The 26,571-nt window shown below is 29.3% G+C and overlaps 1 protein-coding gene across 1 annotated transcript; it reads right to left on the bottom strand.

Moving 5' to 3' along the window:
* Window positions 1-265: 265 nt before the first annotated feature.
* LOC107447658 (RPII140-upstream gene protein) lies at window positions 266-26,026 on the bottom strand. Its single transcript, XM_016062626.2, has 7 exons — window positions 25,855-26,026; window positions 23,205-23,370; window positions 19,867-19,955; window positions 16,498-16,565; window positions 14,814-14,892; window positions 7,846-7,947; window positions 266-473 (listed from the first exon to the last, which is right to left on the bottom strand). The coding sequence occupies exons 1-7, from the start codon at window positions 25,977-25,979 to the stop codon at window positions 452-454; spliced, it is 651 nt and encodes a 216-aa protein (XP_015918112.1). The 5' UTR covers window positions 25,980-26,026; the 3' UTR covers window positions 266-451.
* Window positions 26,027-26,571: the final 545 nt, after the last annotated feature.

Below are 26,571 nucleotides of genomic sequence, written 5' to 3'. Positions count from 1 at the left end.
CGTGAGGGCACTTCCTCAATTTAGGATATTTAATATGGGAATTTACAAAATATGTTTTCCAAAAGGGATTAATTATTTGATTGAGGTCAATTTTGACTATCATAAGGATTAGCATTAGGAGTAGATTTTTCTACTTCTGACAGCAACCTAAAAAAATTTCCTGAAAAAAAAAATATATATGCATGCAAACTTTATATCACTGCAGGTTTAGAAATCTCAATCAGGGTTCTCACTCAATTTCAGAGAGAAAAAAAACTTTTCCAGGTCAAATTATTATTATAATTTAATAAATAATAAAAGCATTATACTAAATGAGGAAACAAAAAACTGCAGTTCACCAAACAATGCGGCAGTAACAAAGTTTATGAAAATGGTGATCTTAAATTTTTGTTCTATCAGAACTATTTTTTATTCACAGAATAAATTTTCCTTTTTTCTAAAATACCATCTTTCATTCATCTGCTTTTCTGTTCCTGAAATGAAAAATAGAAAAAATATTCAGATTACATGATTTTTTTTTTTAAAAAAAGATAATAATAATCACAACAGTACATAGTTTATAGTTCTATTTTCTAAAGGTAAATTTAAAAAAAAAAAAAAAAATTCACGATGAGTAGCATTTTTATAATGTATAGAAGGTAAGGTTAAAAAAAACCACCCAGGAAAACTTTTGAACTAATGAAAACAAATTAAAAGGGAATTGCAATGAGTTGGAGGGCTACTTTAAATGTGCTTTATGTTACGAAATCAGTAAAAATAAACTTATCTGGAATTATTTTAATGAATACGCAAAGAAAAATTGCATTGTTTATTCGACCAATAACTTAATTTTTTAGTCATTTTTTTTTTAAATGTTTAACCAAAAGTAAAATTTAATGAAACACTGCTTTAACTCACGGTAAAATGTTTTTAACTCTTTTTAAATAAATTTAAGTTATCACATTTATTAAGCACACATAAAAGTGAAAAAATGTGATATACACTTTTTATTTTTCTAGCTCCAGTGTGATTTATTTTCTAGCCAGATTATTTATATAAAATGGCTCTTTCTTTATTGATTAACTTATTTTCTAAAACATTTATAAGCAACTGTGCTGCTAAATAAAAATTATAAATTTAGAATTATTTATTATAAATAATACTATTACTGGATAAGATTGGTTATACAGTCAAACCCCACAATAGTGAACCTTCAAAGGACCAAAATTTTGGTTCACTATAACCGGGACTTCACCATATCTGTTCCGCAAACAAATTGAAATAAAAATATATGTAGCACCAAAAATGCGTTAACTTTTTTTAATTTTTTATTATTACTTTTCGTCCTGAGTACAAAAAAAAAATAGTTAGTAATCTTTAGCTGATGAGCAATCCTCAACATCAGATACGATAATTTTTCCTCTATTTATGTTATTTCATTTTTTAAATTTAGCCACCTGAGCACATAAAAGTAGTCTCAATAAATCGCTTAGCAAATTCACTGGCTTTGTCTTCAAACATTTGTCCAAACATTGGAAGATTGCGGCTTCTTAGTATGCTGAACAATTCAATAATGAAGTAAACAAGAAAAAATGCTTATTGCAACATTCCCTGCTATTGATGGTTTAAAAAATCGGTATATACTATATATTTGGAAGTAGAAGTTACAAAATTATTAGGAATATATATTATAAATGAAGAAAATAAATCTGTCGAAGACATACAAAAGTTCATAAAATCCAACTTCCTCTTCTCTTTTGGTTCACTATATCCAGAAAAAATAACATACCTGGGTGCCAAGGCACGGGCGCGAACATATCATTCGCTATAGCAGGGTTTGACTGTGTAAAACAGTTTTGATGCCTGAGAAGTGAGTGAAACACACTGTCTGTGTCTGATCATTATGTTGCTACTCCTCCAAAAATTTCCAGATTTGATTGCGGAGAGAGGTTTTACCTAATATTTTTTTTCTCCAGATTTTTCTGGCATTTATTCTGTCAGTGCAAATTTTAAAATATATTCTTATAAAATATTTAAATTGTTCTTTACAGTTTAACTTGCTTATTGTGAGACCTTATTAAACAAAATTCCAAATCTAATAACGAAATATTTTATTTTAGATTATAGCCGGCCTCGAACAGTTGACCCAATTTTGGGTTTACAACTACTAATGTACAACTCTGTAGCCTTGTCATTTTGAACCAATCCAGAAGACAAGGAAACTCCTGGATCAGTACCCCAAGAGGTATGATTTGTTATGGGAACATGGAGGACTTTGTGACTCAACAGATTTAAGCGGTATCAGTCACCATTTACTAAACGAGGAGTCTTCAGCCGGCGGGATCGAACCCCCGACCTCTTGGACATGGACCCGTGCCCTGCCAACCAGGCCTCTCTTCTTGCAATGAAAGAAAAGAATTGGAGATCAAAGATAAATTTGAAGTCATTATGGAGAAATCTTCAGAGGAAGGCATTGGCCCATATCGGGCTGTCTGGCCAACTATGATGATGTGTGTCCCAAGTGCACAAGTGGAGAACCACTGGAGCCATTACATAAAGTCTAGTAGTAACACTATGTTGCCTGTTTTGACATATTGCGAAAGACATAGTTAATTTTTGGCTTACCTCTCTAGATACTCGTATGCCTATAAATAAGCAACATTTTTAAAATTTTGAATTAGTTTTGAGATATCAAATTTGAAAATTTCGTTTTCATCCTTTTTCATTGAAATTCATACATACAATTGCAACAAGTAAATAAAAAGTAATTTTCTGTTATTTTTTTATAGCAGATTTTTTGAAAAATTTGCCCTAAAATCCCGTCACGAAGTGACACTATACTAAGACTTTTGCAATTGGGAAATATTGGGATCTAAATTGGGATCTCTTAATGTTAATTTTATTTTTTGCGTACTTCGCCTTTTAAGTGAATTGAAAAATCTTAGCACATAATTATAAAATTTGCTTATCCGAAGATAATTCCATACAAAAAATAAAAAATTTAGTAAATATTTACTATTTTTTATAATTTTATTTAATAACAGACGTAAAATCCTTTGAATTGTAAGGTACATAAATTTTAACATAAGTTTAAAGTATCTATTTTTACATGGTAAAATACAAAATTTGAGAGAAATTAGTTAACGGTTCCTGAGAAATCTAATTTGAAAAATAAGAGTTTTTAAAATTCGATTTCTCAGGAATTATTCAACCGATTTCGCTTTGATTTTGTATATTGCCATGTAAAATTACCTAATTTAAAATAATGTAAAAAATTGTATACCTTATATTTCAATTTTTCTTAGACTATTACTAAATATAATAAAAAATATTTACTAGAATTTACTTTTTGCATGCATTTATCTTTGGATAAACGAATTTTATAATTGTGCAGAAAGATTAATTCACTTAAAAAGCTCTCAAGATAATGGAGAAATTTAAAAAAAAAATTAACATTAGGGGGTCCTAACTTTGGCTTGCTCTTCTGACCAAGGTACGGGAACCATATTTCCCAGATTGCGGTTACCTCCTATATTTTAGGGACCAAAAAACCAAATCTGTTGAAAAAAAGATATGTAAATTCAGAGAAAGTATGTTTTTATGTATGATTTCGTAACTTAAAATATTGTCTGCACCAATTAATTAGCATATTTGAGGTCACCCTTTCGAACCAGTAAGATAGAGTCCTAGAACCTAAAGATCCAAACATTAGGATCAAAAGTTATTCAGGGGGGCATTTTTCTCTTTATTTTTGCGCATAGTACATCAATTTCCCTTCAATACAGCCTTTTTGAATTCGGTCCATCACGGCAATCCTTCCCCCATGGTTTGTTACTCTGTTCCTGGGTATTAAGTGAGCAACTCTGGCTCTATTTCCTGATATTGGACTACTGTATCTTATGCAATACATAATATCTGGTAATTGTAGTGTGCCTACCACAACAAAAATAAAATTTCAAATCACTAGTATATAAGATATGCTAACTCGATTCTACTTTGGGGGTACCATTTCATAGTCAATACATTGGTGACTTGGACGTGATGTGAACACGCCTACCTAGACCGAAGTTCCCATTTGTACACGCCTACTTCGATAGATGGTTAACATTGAACAGTTGACTTGCTACTTGTGACTGCGACATTGTCCACCTCCTCGAACTGTTGTTACTCAGTCTCGATCACACAACGCAGGAGGGAACAAGGCCTAAATACAGCTGTCACGGCTTCTAAAAAAAAACAGCACCGAATCAACTATTGGAATCCATTCATTGAATATCTATCACAGATAAAATTCTGGTGGTAGAGTACTGTAGTGTACCTTCCACTACAAAAATATAATTCCAAATCACTATTATATAAGACATGTTAACTCGATTCTATGTCGGGATACCTTTTCATAGATGAAGATTGACATTGTCTATAACAACTCTCCCCACAGTAATTACGCTTTTTTTTTTTAAGACAGGTTTTAGAAAATCTTCTCAGCAATATTCACAGTATTGAAAAATATTCACAGTAAAAAATTTTTTTTCTCCGACCTGTGCAAAACCCTTCTGTGAATACCAAACTCATAACAATACTATTTTGTAGAAATTTCATATCAGCAAGCCTTAACACAAAATTTATAATTATATTTTAAAGACATAGCTCCATATTTAATTAATAACTGAAAATAAATGTAATTAAAAACAATCTCTCTCTGGAATAGGTCTCTTCAAGTTTTGTCCTACGTGGATGACAATGATATAATTGAAAGGTCAGAAAGGGATGTCAAAGAGGCTTTTCAAGTTATCGAAGCTGCTACCACAAATATGGCCCTTTCTATTAATGAGGAAAAGACAATATTCACGAAATTTTTGTCCTCAACCGTATATTACAGTGCCCTTTATGTATTCATGGTTATATTTTAGTAAGGGTTAACGAATTCAAATACCTCCACTGTTGTTAATGATCAAAACATAGTTAGAGAAGAAATCAACAATAGAGTCCAAATGGCTAGTAAGTGTTTCTTTGGGTTGAGGAGACAGCTAAGATCGAATCTTCTCAGTCGGAAAACAAAGTTAAAACTCTGTAAAACATTCATACTTCCTGTGCTGCTTTAAGGAAGAGAAAATTGAACCCTAAATACAGATATACAGCTGACACCTTCAAAAGAAAGATCCTGTGGAGCAAATCAAGAAAGTGGATGCTGGTGAACAAGATATAACTTCGAGCAGTACCGACTCTATAAGAAGCCCCAAATTACACAAATAATCTGCAGTAATAAACTAAGGTAGCTTGGCCATCTACGGAGAAGCCCTCAATAGCGTCATGAGCATCGTCACCTTTAAGAATCCCGAAGGGGTCATGTCCCAGAGAGGCAGACCCCCTACGATGGCTCAACAAGATCGAAAATTACCTGAAAACCCTAAAGATTAGAATTTGGATAGGAGGCACTGGCATTTGTCAGCTGTTAAGGCAGCCAAGGCCTGCAAGGGGCTGTTGAGCTGACAAAGAAGAAGATTTAAAAACAATTGGTCACATGCTTTCCAGCTCAGGTTGCCAAATACAAGATAGTTTGAGTATAGTTTTAATGAGAACAATGCTAAGCTATTAAGAAAATGTCGAATGCTGTAATGAAATCTATACAGTAATAATCTGATATTAGGACAATTTAGAAAACAATTTGTTATTGGGTCGGATGTTATAACAGGTTGCATAGCAAAAACCTTTCAACAAAAAATAAGCACCCTTTAAGTACTTTTTAAGCACTAAAATATTTTTAATCATCATATACATTAACGAAACGCAAAATAATTTTTTAAAATTTTACATGATTATAATAAAATAATTAGTTTCTGACAGCAAACTTTTTTCTTGATTATATTAGCCAGCACAAAAAGATCGAAAGATTTTTCGGTTCGATTTCAGAGGTTGGAAAATGAAGTCAGAAATTGAGAATATCCTGAAAATGCAGCAGAGTTGGACATGAGAGTGCAAGAACCACAGCGAATCCAACTCAGTGTATGCACATTTGTATTATGTATATGCAGTGCTTCCTCAAACATGTAACATGATTAGCACTTTCATACCCTACGGATCTCATATGCTACACCTTAAAGCACTTTTTTAAAATTTTATGCACCATGTATAAGGAAGTGCACACATTTAACGGTAAAATAACAATAAAAATAGGAAAGACCTACACGTATTCCATTTTATTTCGAGAAGATCAGGCTACTTCTGCCTACACATTGTAGACTGCACTGGGAGTTTTTGCAAGAATAAATGATGCGCAACAGCTTTTGACGTCATTGATAACACTGAATATTAATTTTAACAGTAAACTTTAAAAAGGGAAGTAATATAATAGATAAGCAAAACGTTTTTTGTTCAGAAGTGTGCTGCTCCTCATTTTTTATAAAAAGCAGGATCATTTTTCTGTGAGGAGGAAGATGTCTAGTATGTATCTACACATTCTTTATGAACATATGAGGTTAAGATTATAAGAGGGAAATAAGGTGAAATGATGTTTATTTTAAATTTTTCAGTGATGTTAGCAAACTATATTTTCTCTTTTGGCTTTTTTCTTACAATATTACTCTTTTAAAACAAAGAAAAATACAGTCGGACTTCTATTTAACGAGATTCTATTTTGCGATTTTTTCGAGGAACCAAGTACATTTTCAAAATTTCTTTGTAAAATAACTTCCAAATAGCAAAGTGAATTTTCTATTTAACAAATTTTTTTCTTTGAGATCCACTTTCCTAGCTATTCCAAATTTGTCAACGCATTTTATGGGGCAATGACATTGAATTGATTAACCCAGCCACTTAATTTTTAGAGAAAAGGTAAAATCCCCTTTCCATTTCATATAGGAATCCATGCCAAAAATTCATTAACGAGAAAGCATAACAGAAATTTCTAAAGCATGCTGAGGGTGAGAATTGTTTTAATTATGCAGAACTATTATCAACTCTAAGTAAAAATAATTATAGATATTATTTGAGTCAATAGAATTATGCAATCTACTACATCTTCTGAAAACTTTTAAAAATTTATTAGCATCATCTTAAAAACGGAATGAATTATGAGACTTTAAATGGTGATGAACAAACATTTAAAATTAAATATTAGTAACAGTTTGATTTAACAAATACACAGTTTCAAGTCATCCTCAAAATGACCTTATGACTTTAGTCACCCTGAAATTAAGACACAAAAATTGTATATTTTTAACAAGTTAAAAATTACTAGGCTTTTTGCGAAAAATTGTTTTGGGGGGGGGGGATACATTTTATGCAGCTTAAGAGAGAAATATTATTCAAAAAAGTTTCAATGGAAGAGATGTTTATTTATTTCTGTTATCAATACAAAAAAGGGAAAAACAAACTTTGTTTTCTTCTTATAGTCCTCTCCCCCCCCTTATTTCTATAAAGACACTGATTATATTATATTCTGCCTAACAAAAAAGAAAGCATTTTTTCCAAATCCTGCCAAACATTTCAAATTAATGCACCCTTTTTTTTTTAACCACAAATCTATCATGCTCTCTTACTTCCCTTTTTGACAACTTACTATTAAAATCAACATTCACTATTATTTGTGACATTCACTATTATTTGTGACATTCACAGTTACCTATTATCTATGAGACTGTAACACTTTCTTTCATTTTCTTCTTGCAAAAACTTGTAATACTAACATTCTTTTCAAAAACATTTTTCCCTTTCATAATAATACTGTTTTTAGCAATAGTTATTGACTTTCAAAGCAAAGCACATAAATATGTTAAAAACACTAAAATCCTAAAAAAAGTCCCTCTAAAAAAACTAGTTAAATATACATAAAATGTAGTAAAAATAAACATAAATTGTGAAACTTACAGAACTTCTGTGTAATACTGTTCATGATGCCAGTATCGAAAATCTTCATAATCTGTCCCAGTTAACCATGCATTCAAGAGGATTAAACCACCAGCAACAGATCTACAGACATTGAGAATGAATTACTTTTTTTCATTAATTGTATATCAATTCTTTTAATTCATTTTATGTTAGACATTATAAGATATTTTTTTCTCTCATTTTATTAAAGTTAATTTTTAAAAAAAAGCTTTGTGTGCATAGTTTTAAAGATTGATAATTTTGAATACATTGATAGAGTCGGGTACAGTAAACACTTGAATTTGAGTTGTTAGTTTTTAAATTATGCTTTTAAAAAAATCACAACCAAAAGAATGTATTTATTAACTATTGCATAAAATATGTTTTGTAATTTAGTGAAAAAAATTCAGTTATTTTAAACTAATGGATTTCTCAAAGAAATCACATTTGATATAATCAAAGATTTTTTAAAAAAAATTTAATTATATCATAATTTTAATTATAGTTTAAATCATGATAACCCTAGCTGCTTTATATAGATTTCCATCTCTAACAACCACATAAAAATAAAACTATTGATCTTAACATGAAAGACTCAGATAGGACAACTGACTAAAATTTGATTGGTACAACATAACATTATGAAAGTTAATCAGTGAACGGATCCTTTAATTCACATTGATTTCATTTACCAGCACCTAACTTCAGTCTCAAACCAATCCATGGTTTAGCTTTATCTGATTAGCTTTTATACACTCTTTAAAGTATATGACACAAAATTTACAGAAAATATAAAAATCTGGGGTTAAAAAAAAGGAAAAATTTGAAAATAGCTAAAATAATAGTAAAGAAAAAAAACTCAGTACATGTGTTGAAATCTAATAAATGTCATGATATTTTAAACATTCTCTAAAGTATATGATATAAAATTTACAGAAAATATAAAATCAAGAGTGAAATTTGAAAATAACAGAAAGAATAGTACAGAGAGAAACTCAGAGCTAGTGCTGAAATCTGATAAATGACGTAAAATTTTATACATTCTTTAAAGTACATGATACAAAATTTACAGGAAATATTAAAATCAAGGGTAAAAAAAGATAAAATTTGAAAATAACAGAAGAATACTAAATAGAGAAACGTAACATTTTATACATTTTGTAAAGTATACATAGCTGCTAACATGGATAGGGAGAAAAATCCAGTAGATTTCACGAATTCGTATAAATTTCATGATAACTGTTGCATAATGTATTAAATATTTAACACACAGGGAATATTAGGGATTTTTATAGTCATCAAAATAGAAAGACAGCAATATTTTCCAGTTAAAATTTACATTAAACATTCTTGAAATGTTTTGTGTAATGTTTACTCATAATTTCATACATTAAAAGGCATTTAATTTATCAAAAATAGTCAGAAGATTTTTTTAATTAATTTAAAAAGAGAGTTTCTGAATAAAAATAAACTGAATATTCTTAGAACAAAAGAAAAAGTTTTGAACTGATTTCTATAAATGAGGTTTACTTCATTATGTATCAGAGTAATACTTATTGAAATATTCTAGCAATAATCTGTACACAAATTCTGTTTTAATAGGGACTTTTTTTTTAAAGAAAACTTACTCACTTTTAGGGAATTTTCGAAAAATGTATAAAAAACCATAAGAATTTTAATTAAACCAGTAGAAACTGAAAAAATCCAGTAGTCTTCTGGAAAATCCAGTGGAGTTGGCAGATACGAGTATATGATACAAAATTTACAGGAAATAAAAAAAATCAAGGGTAAAATAAAAAAGTAGAATTTGAAAATAGCAGAAAGAATAGAAAAAAGTGTATGCGTTGAAATCTGATAATTTAATTTAATAGGTATTTTCATCACTATAAAAGTACATTATAATTTTATAAATAAAAAGTACATTATAATAAATTGGTACATTATAATAAACACATTCATCTAATGCGCATGATAATTTTTTTTTAATGAGAACATGTTCAACACCCTAACAGACCTAAATTAATAAATAAAAGATTGCTCTATTATGTTTAATATTTAATATATCCATTATCTATCAATTAGGAAAGATTTTTCAGAATTTAATGAATATTGTTCAAGGTTTCCATTTAATAGGCAGGAATTAGTGGTTTTAATATCAAGAAAAGTAGCTTTTCAATGACCCAGTTACACAGCTGTCATGATTTTTTTTTTAAATATAATTTCATACCTGCCAACGGAGGTTTTACTAGCGACATTTTTTAAGTTACGCATTAAGTTTTGAAACATCATGCAAGTCAAAAAGAAAAATTAAAAGTTGGAAATAATATAAACACTTACATTTAGTGTGAAGTAAAAAATAAGTATATAAATCTTAATCTAAAAAAGATTTCTTTAAATCATTATTTATGATTACTTAAATTATTTCATAACTGTTGTTGAACAGCCAACTTAATTCTGGGCTTACGGCCACTAATGTTAAACTCCGTAGCACTGTAATTTTGAACATAATCCAGAAGACACGGGAACTCCTGGATCAATCAAGTATTGGGAGAAATTTACCTTTGTGGAGGACTTTTTGATGGAAACCGCATTTGTGATACATGGAGAGGAAAACCACAAAAACATCCCACAGTTAGCCTGATGGCAAGGGGTACTTTATTAACACTCAAGATACTGTAGTACTGGCACTATCTGTTGAGGAATAAGAGAAGTATTTTTGCCATAAGGGGATATTTTACCGCTGGAAATTTTTAAAATGTTTTCAAAATATACGGAGTAATTTGAGAATATACAAGTAAAAAGGAGATAGTCATAAAATACAGGAGGCTTTGTTAAAAAAACATTAGACTTGGCAGGTATGTAATTTATAAATAAATTTTTAAGAGTGTGAATTTTTCCTTAAGTTTGTAAGTTTGGAATTACAGATCCCTTAAAGGCTTTATCCAAGGAAATAATGAAAGGGTTCGTAAGTATAATAAGTAAAATATTTGACACCGCAAAGAATGCAAAAATTCTTACTAAAGATTTTAATTGCAGTTTAAATGCCATCCGTCTTACAAACGGAAGATACAGTGAGTCAGGTGAAGAGGCTCTTGAGAACTACTCGAAGCACACTTCCCTGGATCTCATCCTGTGGAGAATGAACATCTACATTAGTTTTCATACCAAAACCAGGTAAGGAAAATCATTTTGAGGCTAAATCTTTCAGATCAATCAGCCTCATTTCCTGTCTGTTGAAAGCTATCGAAAAGCTAATTGACAGATACTTCAGAGACACTATACTCATAGATAGGCCACTGTCCTCCACACAGCATGCTTATCAACCTGGCAAGTCAACGGACACCGCACTATACGAGCTCTCCTATCTGCTTGAGAAATCAATCACAGATCAGGAAATTGCTCTTACGGTATTCATTGATATTGAAGGTACATTTGATAAAGTTCCTCTTGAGACTATCATCAATGCACTTAGGAACAGAGGCATAAACTATACAATTACCAGATGGATAGCTAATTTGTTATCCTCTAGGTATGTTTGTTCTTCTTTATTGGGCGCAAGCATGAAAGTGCATGCAACCGCAGGGTGCCCCAAGGAAGGGGTTTTGTCCCCTATCCTATGGTGTATGGTAATGGACTCCTTGTTAGTTCGGTTAACTGATCCTGGCATTCTCTGTATCGAGTGCGCTGATGACGGTGTTATTGTTGTCAGAGGCAAGCATGGTAAAACAATCTCTGATATCATGAATAATGCACTTCTAGAAGTAGCTAGATGGTGCTCTGACTCAGGCCTATCTGTTAACCCATCCAAGATAAGCTATGCAGCCTTCACACGAAAAAGGCAACTTGACCTAGGTAATGTGTACTACCAGGACTATAAATTGGAACTCATGGAGAAAGACAAGTTTCTCGGGGTTTATTTTGACTCCAAACTAAATTGGGGTTATCACCTTGAATACTGTTCCAGCAGGGCCAGAAAGATTTTCTGGTCTTGCAGAAATGCTATTGGTAGAACTTGAGGATTATCCCCCAAAATAGTTTACTGGATATACTCAATGGTTATTAGTCCTCTCATCACTTCTGGCGCAATCGTCTGGTGGTCCAGGACTAGATTGACATCCGCAAGGTCTAATCTTAATAGACTACAAAGAATGGTCTGTGTAGCCTTGCCAGGCTGTCTTAGGACCACTCCTACAGCTGCTCTAGAGAGCTTACTTGGGCTTCTTCCATTGAAGTTGAAGCTCAGACAGGCATAAAGTGTCTTATGCACCTTGGCCTATGGAAAGAGTATTCCGAACACTTGTCATGGGGACATCTTGTCTCACAAGTGGTGGATATACCCTCTTTTATCATGCCTAGTGACTATATGTAACTAAAATATGCTTTTCACAAGCCCTTTAAGATCCATTTTCCTACTAGAGAAGAATGGTTTAATTCTCCTCGGTGGCTTAAAGACAAATGTCTAATATGGTACACTGATGGTTCAAAGATTGGTGCTAAATCAGGAGCAGGAATCTATTGCTCCAATGATGGTATCAAACTTCACTTTCCCCTGGGATCTTGTGGAACTGTAAGACATTCCTGTAAGGTGTCTGCTGAATTTCAGCTACAGGGCTTTCATGCTAATCACGGGGTTCGGGTACAATAGACCTCAGGTCGACGTGTTCTGCTCGTCAGAGCTGCCCAATCTTTAAATCTTAATCTTAAAAACTGTAGATAAAACTTACAGAAACTAAAACTTTGTGTCAGGGATTAAACATTATTTAAAAACTTTTAAGTTACTGGAAGTCAAATAAACTTGCTGTGTAATAAACATATTTATATCTCTTTAGCTTATGTTAATTTAAATACAATATATAATTTATTCAATATAGAATTATATTCAAAATAAAATATTATTCAATATATAATTATATTCAATATAAAATATTATTCAATATAAAATTTATGTATATAATTAATTGAAAATTACTTTGTCAATTCATTGATTATTTGTAATAATTATATACTAATTCAGCCCTTTTTGTTTAAAATATTTGACACTTTGTTTATAATATTAGGCAATGAACACGAATTACCTACCAATGAGAAATATCAGACCATTATAGTAACTAATTTAAGAAAAAACTTCAATTAAGATTCATGATACAGGATTGTAATAACAATGTGAAAATACAAATTGCACAGCTGGATCTTTAAATCAAATAAATATCGCGATGCGTGAATACAAATTGCAATGTGTAGCTTTTAAATCGCATGTAAATATGAAAATCGAAGTTTTAAACTCGCGTGAAAACGGATGTCGATACTGATTTTAAAAACACACAAGTCAAAATGTGTGACTTTCAACTTCGCACATCAATGCTTGATATTAAAATCGTGTGAATATAAACTGCAAAATTAGCAGATTTTGGTGTAATTTCAAATATTAAAATCGACAATTAAAGAATCAAATTGGTGGAAGAATAACATTTATGAAAACGTCTAACGCGATTCAACGAAAGGTTCAAATTGCGAAAATTGGTGGAACTTTTGTCGGATTATAAGTTTTGATTTGTGGAATCAAAGGTCTTGAGATCAGAGGAATTACATTTGTGGAAAAATCACACGACCTGCTCCTAGTTTTTAGACCTGGAAGAATGATACAAAATACCCTAAATTCCGGGGTACATCCGGAATACAATCACCTTGATAATAGTAATGTTTTTAAATAATATAAATCATTATTAAAACATTTAATCAAAATTTTGATTGGTAAATACAACAATTAAAAAACAAAGTATATGATTTAAATAAAAAAATCACAAACTAAATAAATAAAAAAATCAATTTTTATAATTTCAAAAATTTTTGTCAACTTTGCCAGTTAGAGATATGCTGAAACTCAAAAAATTAGGACAGACAAAATAATATAACATAGCATAATTTTTTTATGGAGCTTTTCATCTAATTTTGCATTTTGAAAATTTCCACAAACTGTTATTATGACTGTATTAGATGAAAATAATTACAAGGGATATGAAAAATACATAAAATGTATTTTAACTGAAATAAACAGAAACCTGTAATAAAAATAGATTGAGAGCTTCATCTGGAAATAGTGAATATATGATTAAAGGTTGCTGAATCAAACAATAAATAAATTTTAATTTAAATAATTGACTATTTAATTAAAACTTTGAAAAATATGGAAGAATAAAGCTTTCAAGTATACAGTGCCACAATAATAAAACTATATTTTCATAAACAGGCATTTTAAAAAAAAATTTGATTCCAGCATTTTATATACAGGGTATCTGTTACATTTTAGATTTTCGAAATCATGACATTTCATGACTAATTCTAAGAATTTTTACTGACTTACCAAAGTTACTATTTTCTCCACAAAAACATAACAATAAATTTAAAAAAGCATTACAATAACATTACTTGAAATGATAAGAATAACCAAAACTGTTATACTCTGCATCTTCATATTTATTGATTTTAAACTTAAAAAACAGAGTAGTTGAAATGATAAAACAGCTGGGGGAAAAAATACGAAAGCAAATAACTAAATACTGTCAGATAGATGTAGTTATTTAAAGCTGTTTTTTTCTTTTTTATAGCAAGTGTAATATAAGAAGGCTAAACTAGAATTTTAAAAGATAATTCACTCAAGAAATGATGTTTTTTTCTTCTCATTTTTTAAAAGAACACTATAATTTTTAAAGAACAGGATAAAAAACCTTTTATATTTTAAAAGAATATGACTATGTGGGGATTTTGCTACAAATTTAGATTTGGAACATCAGAACACTGGAAAATTGGGGAGGGGGGGGGATAAATTCCATTATAATAATTAGATTTTTCGGAATAATGACTTTCATGACAAATTTTGTTCAATAGCAAAATCCATGATTTTCTAAGTGTGCAGATATACCCTGTATATAAAAAAATAGAATTAAAAAAAGTTCAAAGGGAAAAATTACCCTAAAACACCACCAAGAACAGTAGCAGCCAACATGCCTTTTGCACCAAATTTCCATCGAGAAATTCCACCTAAAAGAGCTATAATAAATGCAAAAATAAATAAATAAAATATTTCTTAAAAATAATGAATATTAACATTAAAAAGTACCTTTTTTGTTTATAAAATAATTAATTAATAAGGAAATACTTATTTGATTGAATATAAGTTTGGTTTAATATCAGAACTATTTAAGGAGACAAAATTGCCCTCCTCCAACAAAATCTACTTATTAGAATAAGTAGATTTTGTATTATATGCTTATTAGAATAGTAGATTTTATTAGAATAAGTAGATTAGTAGATTTTGTAAGATAAGTAGACTTTTCATGATTTAGATGTATGCACATTTTGCAAGATAGGTTGCATTTATTTTATTAGCATTTCAAATGTATAGATCGCCAAAGATAAAAGGGAGAAGTGTCAAATTAGAAGTGAAATTAAATAAAATTTGAACAACAAAATCATAAGTAACATCATACAGGATCCCAAACGTCTAACAAAAGTAAAAAAAATGAAAAGTGAAAAAAATTGAGCACATGGAACCCCATTTGTAAATTACACAGCTTATTATTATAAAAAGTTATTTATTGGTACATTTGACAAATATGCATTTATTAACTACACATATTATATTGGAAAGGCAAAATTTCTCCAGGTAGGCAAATTTTTGGATTTTTTTCCTTTCGAAAATTGAAGTAGGGGTTTGTCTAGGTTTTTTTTAAGAGGTACCAATTTTGAGAAAATTTATAGACATAATTTATGAAAATCAAAAATTATATTAAAAAATCAACAGAGAAAAATGGTAAAATAAGAAAACATTTTCAAAAATTGTCTCTACAAATAAAAATCATATATTTATTAATCATATTATGACTTGCAAATTTCTTTATATTTTTCCTCATATATTCAAAAACAATTTTGCTACTGTAAAATTTTGGGCTTAAAATTGTATCCAAATTTAAAAAACCATAAAACTCATCGTCCATAGTCAAATTTCAACTTGAATTTAATAAAAACATACATTTAATAAATAAATAATAGTACTAGCACTAAAAGTAATCTTCATTACGAGAACATTTTCGACTGGGTCATACAGAAAAGTTTCACAACGAAAAAAATGCTTGATAAAAAAAATAAAGGTCTATTCAAATAAAATTAGAATTATGTATAAAATAATAGTTCAAATTTCAACATCCTGTCAACATTAAGAGAGACAGCATTTAAAAAAACTCTGAGAAAAAAAAAAGCTAGCTATAACAACATGGCGCAAGTGACCGTTTAGGCTTACTACACTGCAGTATTTGACCAGACACATGCTAAGTATTCGTAGTGCTCTTTTTCCTCCCAAAACCTATCATAATAGCAATCCGCGGGACAATTCCATTGCAAATTAAAATGCGTAATTAACCCAGGGTTTATCATTTTTAAGGGAATACAACAAGAAATTTTAAGATGTGGGGGGGAGGGAATCTTAGAAGATGCTTTTTTAAACTACAGTTTTTCCTTAAGTTGGATTTGTGAGGGTATCACTAAAGGGTAGTAAATTTGCCCGACCAATGTTTCTGCACACTTATAAAATAATTTTTAATGAGGTTATAAAATCTTTCTCAATGAGCCTGAAATTAAAAACTGCATGATACTTACCACCTGTACCCATATGCTCCCAGATGGAAATTTTATTTCTATAATTTTCAACTGTCATTGTGGTTAATCTAAAAATGAAAAACAAACATTTACTACCACAAACACAAAATTACACATATTCTAAAGAGTTTTTTAAAGCAAAGGAAAACTATACATCTAAGGATTCATGATGCGATAAAATGTTTACATAAACTTTTTCACGCACAAAGATAATATTATTAATTAATTTTCAATCAATTAATAATTTTAATATTATTAAAACTTTAATTTTCAACTATTTGCATGCCTGCCAACATTGAAGAAATAAAATAATGGAGATTTTACTAGGGACATTTTTTAGTTTTACATCATGCATAATTATGTAAGTCAAAAAGAGAAATTCAAAATAATATAAGCACTTACATTTAGCGAGGTAAAAAAGATGAATATAAATCTCACTCAAAAAAAAGATTTTTTAAACTATTATTTTTAATTACTTAAACTACTTTATTTTATAACAGTCGCTGAACAACCAACCCAATTTTTGGGGTTTATCACTACCAATGTTCAACTTTGTAGCCTTGTAATTTTGAACCCAATTCAGAAGACAAGGGTACTTCTGGATCAAGTATTGGGAGAAGTTTGTCTTTGTGGAGGGCTTTTTGATGGAACTAACCCGCATTTGCGCCACAGAGGAAAACCACGAAAAACTCCCACAGTTAGCTTGATGGCAAGGGGACTCTAACCTATGATCACTTTACCACTGAGGATATTTTTACTTAATCTATTAACACTCAACATACTACATTCTTACTCCGTGCTGCAGCCCCTGGATGGGTTTTCGCCCTAACGCCGGTGTAATGACCGCAGGACTCAACATACTACAGTACTGGAAATAGTACTTACTATCTATTGAGGAATAAGAAAGGTATTTCTGCAGCAGTGGTATATACTTTTTTTGCAGTATTTTATCAGCGGATATTTTATAGTCAATTTTTTTTTTAAAAATTTCTTCAACAACTACAAAGAAATTTGAGTATAAACGGATAAACAAGAGATAATCGTAAAATACAGGAGTCTTCATTAAAAAAACAGGAGACTTGGCAGGTATGTATTTGTAAAATAAACAACCACAGATTTTGAATTAAATGACAATAAAGCTAGCCATAAATGATTTCTGTGAAAACATTAACATCATAATAAAAAATAGTGTGTCTTTAAGCAACATCATAATCAAATGAATATAATATGTTTTTTAAACAGGGTGCGTAGTCAAATACTTCCAAAAAAAATTAGCAGCTTTTAAGTACTTTAACTTTCTAAGCACTATATACATTAACAGAATGCAAAATAGTTTTAAAACAATTTACACGATCATAATAAAATAACCAGTTTCGGACAAAGAACTCTTTTTTTAAAATTCTATTAGCCCTTATGTCTGACATTGAGAATATCTTGCGAAACGCAGCAGAGTTGTACATGAGAGTACAAGAATCTCACTGAACCCAGCTCGGTATACATACATGCAGGCTCGTATGTATTTTATCTAACACGTAAAATAATTGGCGCTTTCATACGCTACGGACAAACTGTGTTTGAATCAGGGTTGGGTTCTTGACGTCAAAAAGTGGTTTTTGACATGACAAGGGTATAATACTGGTTTAAACCGTCAAAAACTGAAGTTTGCCAAGAAAATATATAAACTTCAAAACTACCAACAGTTGCCATGCATTATATTGAAATTTAATTATACTATAGGTAATCAGCAGGTTTTAAAATATTTTTTAATTAAAATTAAGGTAAAATAACAGATTTAAAATCTCAGAAATTTATATTCAAATGCATGTGCAGAAAAATTTTGCACAAAAATTGTTTAAATATTTATATTTAAAAAAATTTTTTTTTTCTTTTTGATACTTAAGAAAATTAAAAGTTTATTACTATGCATTTTTGACATATAAGGAACATATAACTAATATTTATAAGGAACTTACAAGTTATGTTGTATAAATACAAACTTGATACAAGATACAAGTGTATAAAAAATTTTTTTTAATGTTATACCGAATATCTTTATTATCCAGTATGTTAATTTGAATTTAAAAGTAGTTATATTTATGAATAATGATAAATATAATTCATATTCTTTATTATATTTATTTATAATTATTACACTTATCAATTTAAAACAATTTTTATCTCTTAATTTTTTTCTCTCCACTTGTATTAAGAATACAAATAATGTATATGTTGAAAGCAAGAAGCAATTATTCAACAGCTGAATATTTAGATATTTAACAAAACTATATAGTATTCAGCAAATTCCCTGATTGTGAATGTTGCATGTGCCCAACCTGTTTAAAAGATTTTTCTTTAAAAGATGTCTAATGTACAAAACTGCTAATGTTTATCTTTAAAAATGTCTAATTTTTAGTATAATCTATACTATACACTAAATTTGGTTATAAATAAATTTCTTAATAATATCACTGCAGATTTTCAATAACACATGAAAATGAATACATAATATTACAAAAGATGTGAGTTTTCAAAAGTACAAGATTTTAGTTACTATTCAAAATATAAGTGCTTCTTCAAAATTTTAAATTTATTTTTTCTAAAACATATTTAGAAACACTATCCTTTATAAAAAATATACAAGTTTTATGTATTAATTAACTTTCACATATGAATATAGGTTTTTGACAGTGAGGTTTTTGACGTGACGGATGATTTAAACCGTCAAAAACTGCCACATGTCAAAAACCTGCCAACCCTGGTTTGAATGAATTGTGAAAATGTTGAAACAATGTGATAACCAGGCTTTTGCATTATATGCGGCAAAAATAGACATGGTAAAGAAAAGAAAAAAAATCTCATTTTTGAAAAGGGAAAATTAAGCACTTTTATTGTTGACGTATGCCTGTTTAGGAAGAGCGGGTGCGATTGTTCTTGTTTTCCAGTGGCGCTATCTATGGCCAAGAATTTGACTTCTGCCACACCATACGTCGCACCCGTTTATAGGGCGGACCCATTCATACATCCACAGATCGTAATTTTGACCTGAATCAGAAAACGATCGATCTTCGATCCAGTACCCCCAGAGGTATTGATGTGTAATGGGAACATGGAGGACTTTTGCGTCTCGAGAGATTTAACGTGCACCAGTCACTCTACTACACGGGGAGTCTTTGGCCGGCGGGGTTCGAACCTACGAACTATCGGACGTGGGCACAGCGCCCTACCAAACAGGCTATCCCGGCCTTTTTAAAAACACCCAATAAAAAAGCACCTTTAAGGGCTTTTGAAATACAAAGCTGGAAAATAAACACTTTTTAAAAATGCTACACAGCATGTTAAAAAATAGGGTATGCAAAGATTATTACTTACAAATAGACAGAGCTAAACATCCCATATTGCATAGCATATTTATAAGCACCTTTTGCTCCAGCTAGAGACATAGTATCAACAAGAGCTCTCTGCCAAAGAATGTGAAAAATAATAAAAGATATTATGAAATGATATTTAATATAGAGATTTTGCATGTTCATCTTATAAACATGAATAAGCTTTATGCAGCCTAAATACTACAATGTAGGCCATTCTATGACCATTATTAAAAAATCTATACATCCCAATATTGGTACCTCGGTGCACGTTCTTATATTGATCCATATTGAACCAATTTTGAACCCAACTGGGGCCAAGATAAAATTGTTGCTAGGGTGTATTTGATATTTTGTACTTAGCACTTAAGCACATCTAGAACTTCAAATCAGGGTTTGCTGATTTAAATCAGCTTGATTTAAATCATGATTCAAATGATTTTTTTAAAAAAATAACTGATTTAAATCAACTGATTTTTTTTCATATATATTGATTTTAAAAGTTAAAAAGTAGTGTTTTAAATTATCGATACTTTTATTATTTTCTTTTCTTAGTTTAATTTATTTTAAATAAATTGCTGCATTAATTAATTTTAGTTAACGAAATTGCTTTTTTTCTTGGTATGTGTTAAATTCCAACACATTTGAAATTACATTTTTAAAAATCTATTGATTCTTGAGATTGAAAGTACAGATTAAAGTAAACATTTAATGCCGTCTTAACATAGACTTGCATAGCTGTAGAACGTAATTAATAAACATGAATTTTTTTCAAAAAAAAAGAATACAAACAATGTTAATTAAACTTCTACCGTTTGATTGAAAAAGCATGGAATTAAAATCTACATTATATTTTATTGATGCAGGATTAAAAATGAATATTTTAATACAAAAATATATACTAGATTAAATATTTATTTATTTTTTGATGAATGACTACATTTATGAACACAATCTGTTAAATTTTTTTTTGTCATTTTAAAAATCAAGAGGAAAAAAAAGAAACCACAATTTTAAATTAAAATTATGGTTTGCTAATTGAAACTTTGCTTTAATAGTTAAAGTATAGGGGTCTTTCCAAGCCAAACTTACTACCGTTTAGCGGAACCTTCACAAATTCAACTTCAGGAAAAACTGTAGAATAATTTTACAAAATACTTTTTCTTAAAAGTTTATTTTTGTGTCTCGTACGAAACGATAAATCCATATTTTTACAATATTTTTGTGTTGATTTTTTAATATAATTTTTAATTTTCATAAATTATGTCTAAATTTTCACTATGTCTCTCAGAAAAATCTAAACAAACCCCTGAAGTATTCTTTAAATTCTCTATTTCATCTAGTCTTTAAATTTCAATCATGCATTTGTTCCAAAATGGTTGCCATGTATTCAAAGCTATGTATTATAACGAAAAATTATTTTAGTAAGTTAGAGCTCCTAAAATATTGTTATAATATAGTTTTAATGTTAATTTAATTTTGATTAAACATTTATAAAGTTCTTTTTAATCATAAATTAAAGTTCTTACAGTGTATTTGAATTTAAAAAAAAATCTGATTAAAATAAAAAAAAATCAGATTTAAATAAAAAAAATCTGATTTTTTTGATTTTTTTTAAAAAAAATCACAAACCTGGCTTCAAATAAATATATCACGAAATAAAGTATTTAGTATCAATTAAATTTTCAAATAATAAGTTTAGTGAAGAAAAAAAAATTCTCTTCCAATTTGGTATCTTATCCTAATTTGGCAGAATCAAATACATTTGTATCATTTATCAATTGTGAATTAATCCAGTAATAATTAATTATAATATATTAGTTAACTTTAAAATAAATTAGTTATTTTAATTATGTTATGCAAATTAAAAATTATGAGAAACGGACTACTTTTAAATTTCTTCTTGCCATACAACTTTGATCTTAAATTAAAAAAAATCAATCTTTAAAATTTTAAAATCAAATCATATTGTCTTACATAAGTTTTAGCAGAACTTCTTTAATGATTTAAAAAAAATAATTAAATAATTAACACTTACATGAATTACGGTATTTGACATTTATAAAAAAAGTAAATGAATATTTTCTTAACTTACCAAAAAAAGGGACAAGATGGTGCGAAAAGTATTTTTTGTATCGTGAACCAGAGGTCTGTCCAGGCCGAATTAAATACCGTTTAGCGGTACCTTCACAAATTCAACTTTAGGAAAAACGGTAGTTTCACAAATTCAATTTTAGGAAAAACGGTAGTTTCACAAAATACTTTTTCTTAAAATTTCATTTTTGTATCCCTTAAGAAACGATAAATCCATATTTTTGTGTTGATTTTTTAATATAATTAATTTTCACAAATTACGTCTAAATTTTCACAAAATAGGTACCTGTCAGAAAAACCTAGACAGACTCCTGTGAACAGAAACTCTTTATATATAACAAACTCTTACAACAAACTTCTATTTTAAGTTTTCTGATATTTTAACACAATATTACAACTCATATAATTTAATTCTGTTGCAATTTTTTATTTATCCTTTAGAAAATATTTAAGACATGTAAAACTTTACTATAAATGTTTTGAAATGAAATATATTCCATACTAGATGTTAAATCTTATTCTGCACTGTAAGGGTTCTGTATTAATTAAGCATTTTAAACCCTATAAACTTCTTTAAATTATGGTAATTAGCTTGCAATTATTTTACTGTACTCAGTAGAATTTTTTTTTAAAAATTTAATTCTATAAACATTTAAGTTTTTGTTAGAATTTATGTAACAACAGACCTTTGTATTAGAAAATGAAATAAAAGAAAACCAGACCATTTCCCATTATTTTTATTTACTTTAATTTATCTGGGTTTTTTATAATGAAATGTTTTTTTTTTTTTTTTTTTTTTTTTAAAGTAATCATTTTTCCTGTCTTTGTTTTTAATCATTAAAATTTATTTAATTTATATGTTAACATATTACTCATTTAATTAATAAAAAGAATTTAGTACCCAGAACGAGGATGTTTCTATAACAATTACTACCTAAAATTGCTGTCAACACGTCTGTCTAAATAAATAGGCATGTAGCCGTTCAGTGGTCAAATCTCTTGCGCACCTTCACTCAAGAAGGTTGTGGCATCCCTAATTTAGCTTATCTAAAAATTTCTAAAAAGGCATGTTTTTTTCTTAAACTTTTTATTAATTTTGAATATGGTGTGGGAACGATTAATATTAACCAATTTTATAACTTTTATTGCATTTTTATTCTTATTGCAATAGCTTTTCTGCACTAAAGTATTTTGAAATTCTAAAATTCATTTTTTCGACCTATCTAATACACAGACTTGCAAACTTACCCTGGCAAAATGTTGGCTTTCAAAAGTTGATGCTACATTTCGACGCATAAAGTCTTCCTTGGCTTGTTTCATACTAGACATGCCACCATATATGCCTGCAAGAGCAAGGCAAAATGTTCCACTCTTTATTACATATCTTAATTCAGGACTCAAGAAGCCAATGTCACTAAAATAATGATAATAATAGTGATCACTAATCACATAAAATAAAAATGATTGACAAAATTATTATTTAATTTTTTAAGTGTTAAAATAGAAGTAGTAAATGAAAATATGTCACCCGATTTACAGTTTGTAGGCATAGGCCTAGTGTTATCGACAATGTCAACCTTCAGCTATGAAAGGGTAACCCGACATGGAATCAAGTTAACATGTCTTATTATATACTAGTGAATTGAAATTGTATTTTTGTAGTGGTAGATACACTACACAGTTGATTCTTACTTCATGATAAAGTTGGTCATGTTTACATCATAAGTCCCATTTAATTTTTTAAAAAAAATGCCTAACTAATCCTAGTTTCCCCAGAAATAAGATTTTAGTTATTGGTAGACTGCACATTTTTATTAAAAAAAAGTTTATTACTTAATCAAATAATATATTTTGCTCGAAAAATATAACTAAATAAAGATTTAAATTCACCACAACTGTAGTACAAAAATAAAATATAATAACGAAGACTAATTTGAAACTAGAGAGACTTGTATTATTAATTAATCATGTCATTTTAAGAGAAATTTGGGTCCTCTAACGATACCATTAATTAATAATCGACAATTATTACTGGCAGGAAGATTAAGAAAAAAATTTGCAGGCACTGATCAATAGTCACCAAAACTCGAGGGAATGATTGGTGAACTTACTGATGCAGAAATTTTTCATGAAACTTACAGAACATTATTAAACTTTAGAAAATTGAGTTCTACACAAAATATTTTATCATTAAAACAGATCTTTAACAAAATATTCCATTATCAAAATTTTCACATAAACTTTTTTCAAAATTTATATATATATATATATATATATATATAAAATTCTCTTATATATATATATATATAAAACTTGGTTTAAACCGTGGATTAATCCATTCTGCCATAAACATTGCCAAATCTGATTTAATGCATTAGAAAATATTAAAAATGTTTGTAATTGCCATGGTATAATAATTAAGGAAATAAATATCTTTAAAGGTTATTCGGCTCTTTTATAATTTTAAGAAATCTTCCAGATGATTCCTTATTGTTTGATTTGGGAAAAGGTGAGAAATTCTTCCCCCATTTCCTTTCTGTGATGAAAACTTTACAATGCATTAAGTTTTTGAATTCGATAAAGAAAGTTAACTCACTTAATTCAATTAATACTTAGTTTGCAAGAATTAAATAATGATATTAACCTCTTTATCATAACAGGTATTAAGAATCTCAATTGCAGTATAATGTTAAATAATATTGAGTATTATTTACACATTTTATCAAGAGTTTTCGCCATTAAACACAAAAATATAAAATTTGATTAAAACAAAATAATAAAAATCTGATTGAAATGAAAAAAACCAATGTTTGAGATATAGTTTTTAAACAAAACATGATTTATATCAACCCTGATAAAATAACTTAATGTTTCGATCAGGGTTGCTAAAACCCTCAGCATACCCCTAAGCAAGCAGTTCGAAGAAGTAACTGAGTCCTGCCCATGGCAGAATTGCAGCGACATTATCACAGAATGTTTCAGTTTTGGCAGAAAGATTTTACACTTGGGAAGTGAAATGTTTTTTTTCTTCCTTTCTGCATAATTTGTTGAATTTTTTTTTCTTCTTTTTCTGCAGAATTCTTTTTCAAAGAAGTCTTTCTTGCTCATCTAAGAGGAAAGAAATAATCATTCTTTCCTCTTAGTTTCTCAATGTTTTCTTTATTCTCATTTGAGATTTCTTTAGAGGAACAAAAAATAATAAATAACTGGTTTCAGCTAGATTTTTTAATTAATAATATAAAATAAAGTCATGAAAGTCTAAAAGATTAGTTTGGTCTAGAAATGATATCTTTCATTCAGTTTTTTTTTCTTTAAAGAACACCCTATTTCACATACACTTTTTTGAGTATCTCTTTTTTAGAGTCTTATTTGAATGATCTTTATTTTGGAAATTTTGCAAGGATTTTAAGATTTTTAATTTATGTACGAATTTTTGTCCATTTATCGTTTAATTTATTTATGAATTTTAATATGTTTAATGATTTACAAAATTCGAAATTGCACTTTTTTCCGCCTACAAAATGAGAGAAAATCGCCTACAAAAATATTACTTTTACAATTTAAAATTTTCATTCTGTAATTTCTTCTGTAAACACAACGCTTTAATTATCTTAAATTAGTAACTGTTTTAATTAAAAGTGGGAAGTTCGTCGCAGAAAGCCGGAAAAAATTCTGCAGCAGGGTAACTCTGCGATCTGCACGGTTCGAATCTCTGTGTTCAATACAGCTGGTCCATACGAATTTTGATCAAATAGGACCTTTTCTAACTAACGGCACAATAATATTAGAATAGCATGATAATAAAATATTATATATTTTGTGACAATAGAAAGGGGTTCATAAAAATTAAATGTTTGCATAATAATATCCAATAAGGAAAGCGAAACATAATACTTGCCTTTTTGAAAACATTCTTTTCACTCTCTCTTTTCCTGTTTCGTTGGACAACACATATTTGACTCCACTTTGTTCGATATATGTTGATTTCCCATCGGAACATTCTACAAATTTAATAAGAACCATGCTATAATGGATCCGGATGTTGATATGGAATATAGAAATCGTACGCTTCTGTGTAACTATTTTTTCATCATCATTCTTGCTCCACTTGTAACTAAAGGAGCATTCTCACTGAAAGTGGCTGCCACACCTCCGATCACCGTTCAGAAAACCGTATATATATATATATATANACCAAAAGAAACTATTTTTTAGACAAGCTATTGAACAAACAATGTGGAACAGTTACAAATTAGGAATTAGGGGGCGTGGTCTAACATTGCTAAGTCATAGGAAATTACGTAAAAAGCTTGAAATTAGTCGAACAGCGAAGTTTGACCAGTATGGTTAAGTAATAGGAAGCGAGCCGTGATGGCTCAGGGGATAGAGAGTTCTCCTTAAAATAAGGTGACCAGGTTCGAATCGCAGTGATGGCTGGTCGATACGAATTCTGCATCCGGCTTGCACCGACCACAGAAATGACATAAAATATCCTTAGTGTTAGACGGATCATGGCCTCGAGTCCACTTGCTGTCAGGCTAACCGTGGGAGGTTCTCGGGATCTTCCTCTCCATACAAGGAAAATGCGGGTTAGTTCGATTAAAAAGTAAGGTAA

This window comes from Parasteatoda tepidariorum, chromosome 1 (assembly GCF_043381705.1).
Source record: "Parasteatoda tepidariorum isolate YZ-2023 chromosome 1, CAS_Ptep_4.0, whole genome shotgun sequence".
NCBI classification, from domain to species: Eukaryota; Metazoa; Arthropoda; class Arachnida; order Araneae; family Theridiidae; genus Parasteatoda; species Parasteatoda tepidariorum.
The sequence above is the reverse complement of the archived record's forward strand: the minus strand, read 5'-3'. Positions and strand labels throughout refer to the sequence as shown.

What these genes read in the sequence shown, in the direction of transcription:
- LOC107447658 (XM_016062626.2), bottom strand. Translation starts at nt 25,979, where the DNA reads ATGGTTCTTATTAAATTTGTAGAATGTTCCGATGGGAAATCAACATAT. An exon ending in GGAGCATATGGGTACAGGTG is followed by an intron (nt 14,893 to 16,497) that starts GTAAGTATCATG and finishes CATTTATTATAG; the next exon opens with CTCTTTTAGGTGGAATTTCT. An exon ending in GTTCTTGGTGGTGTTTTAGG is followed by an intron (nt 7,948 to 14,813) that starts GTAATTTTTCCC and finishes CAATGTCTGTAG; the next exon opens with ATCTGTTGCTGGTGGTTTAA.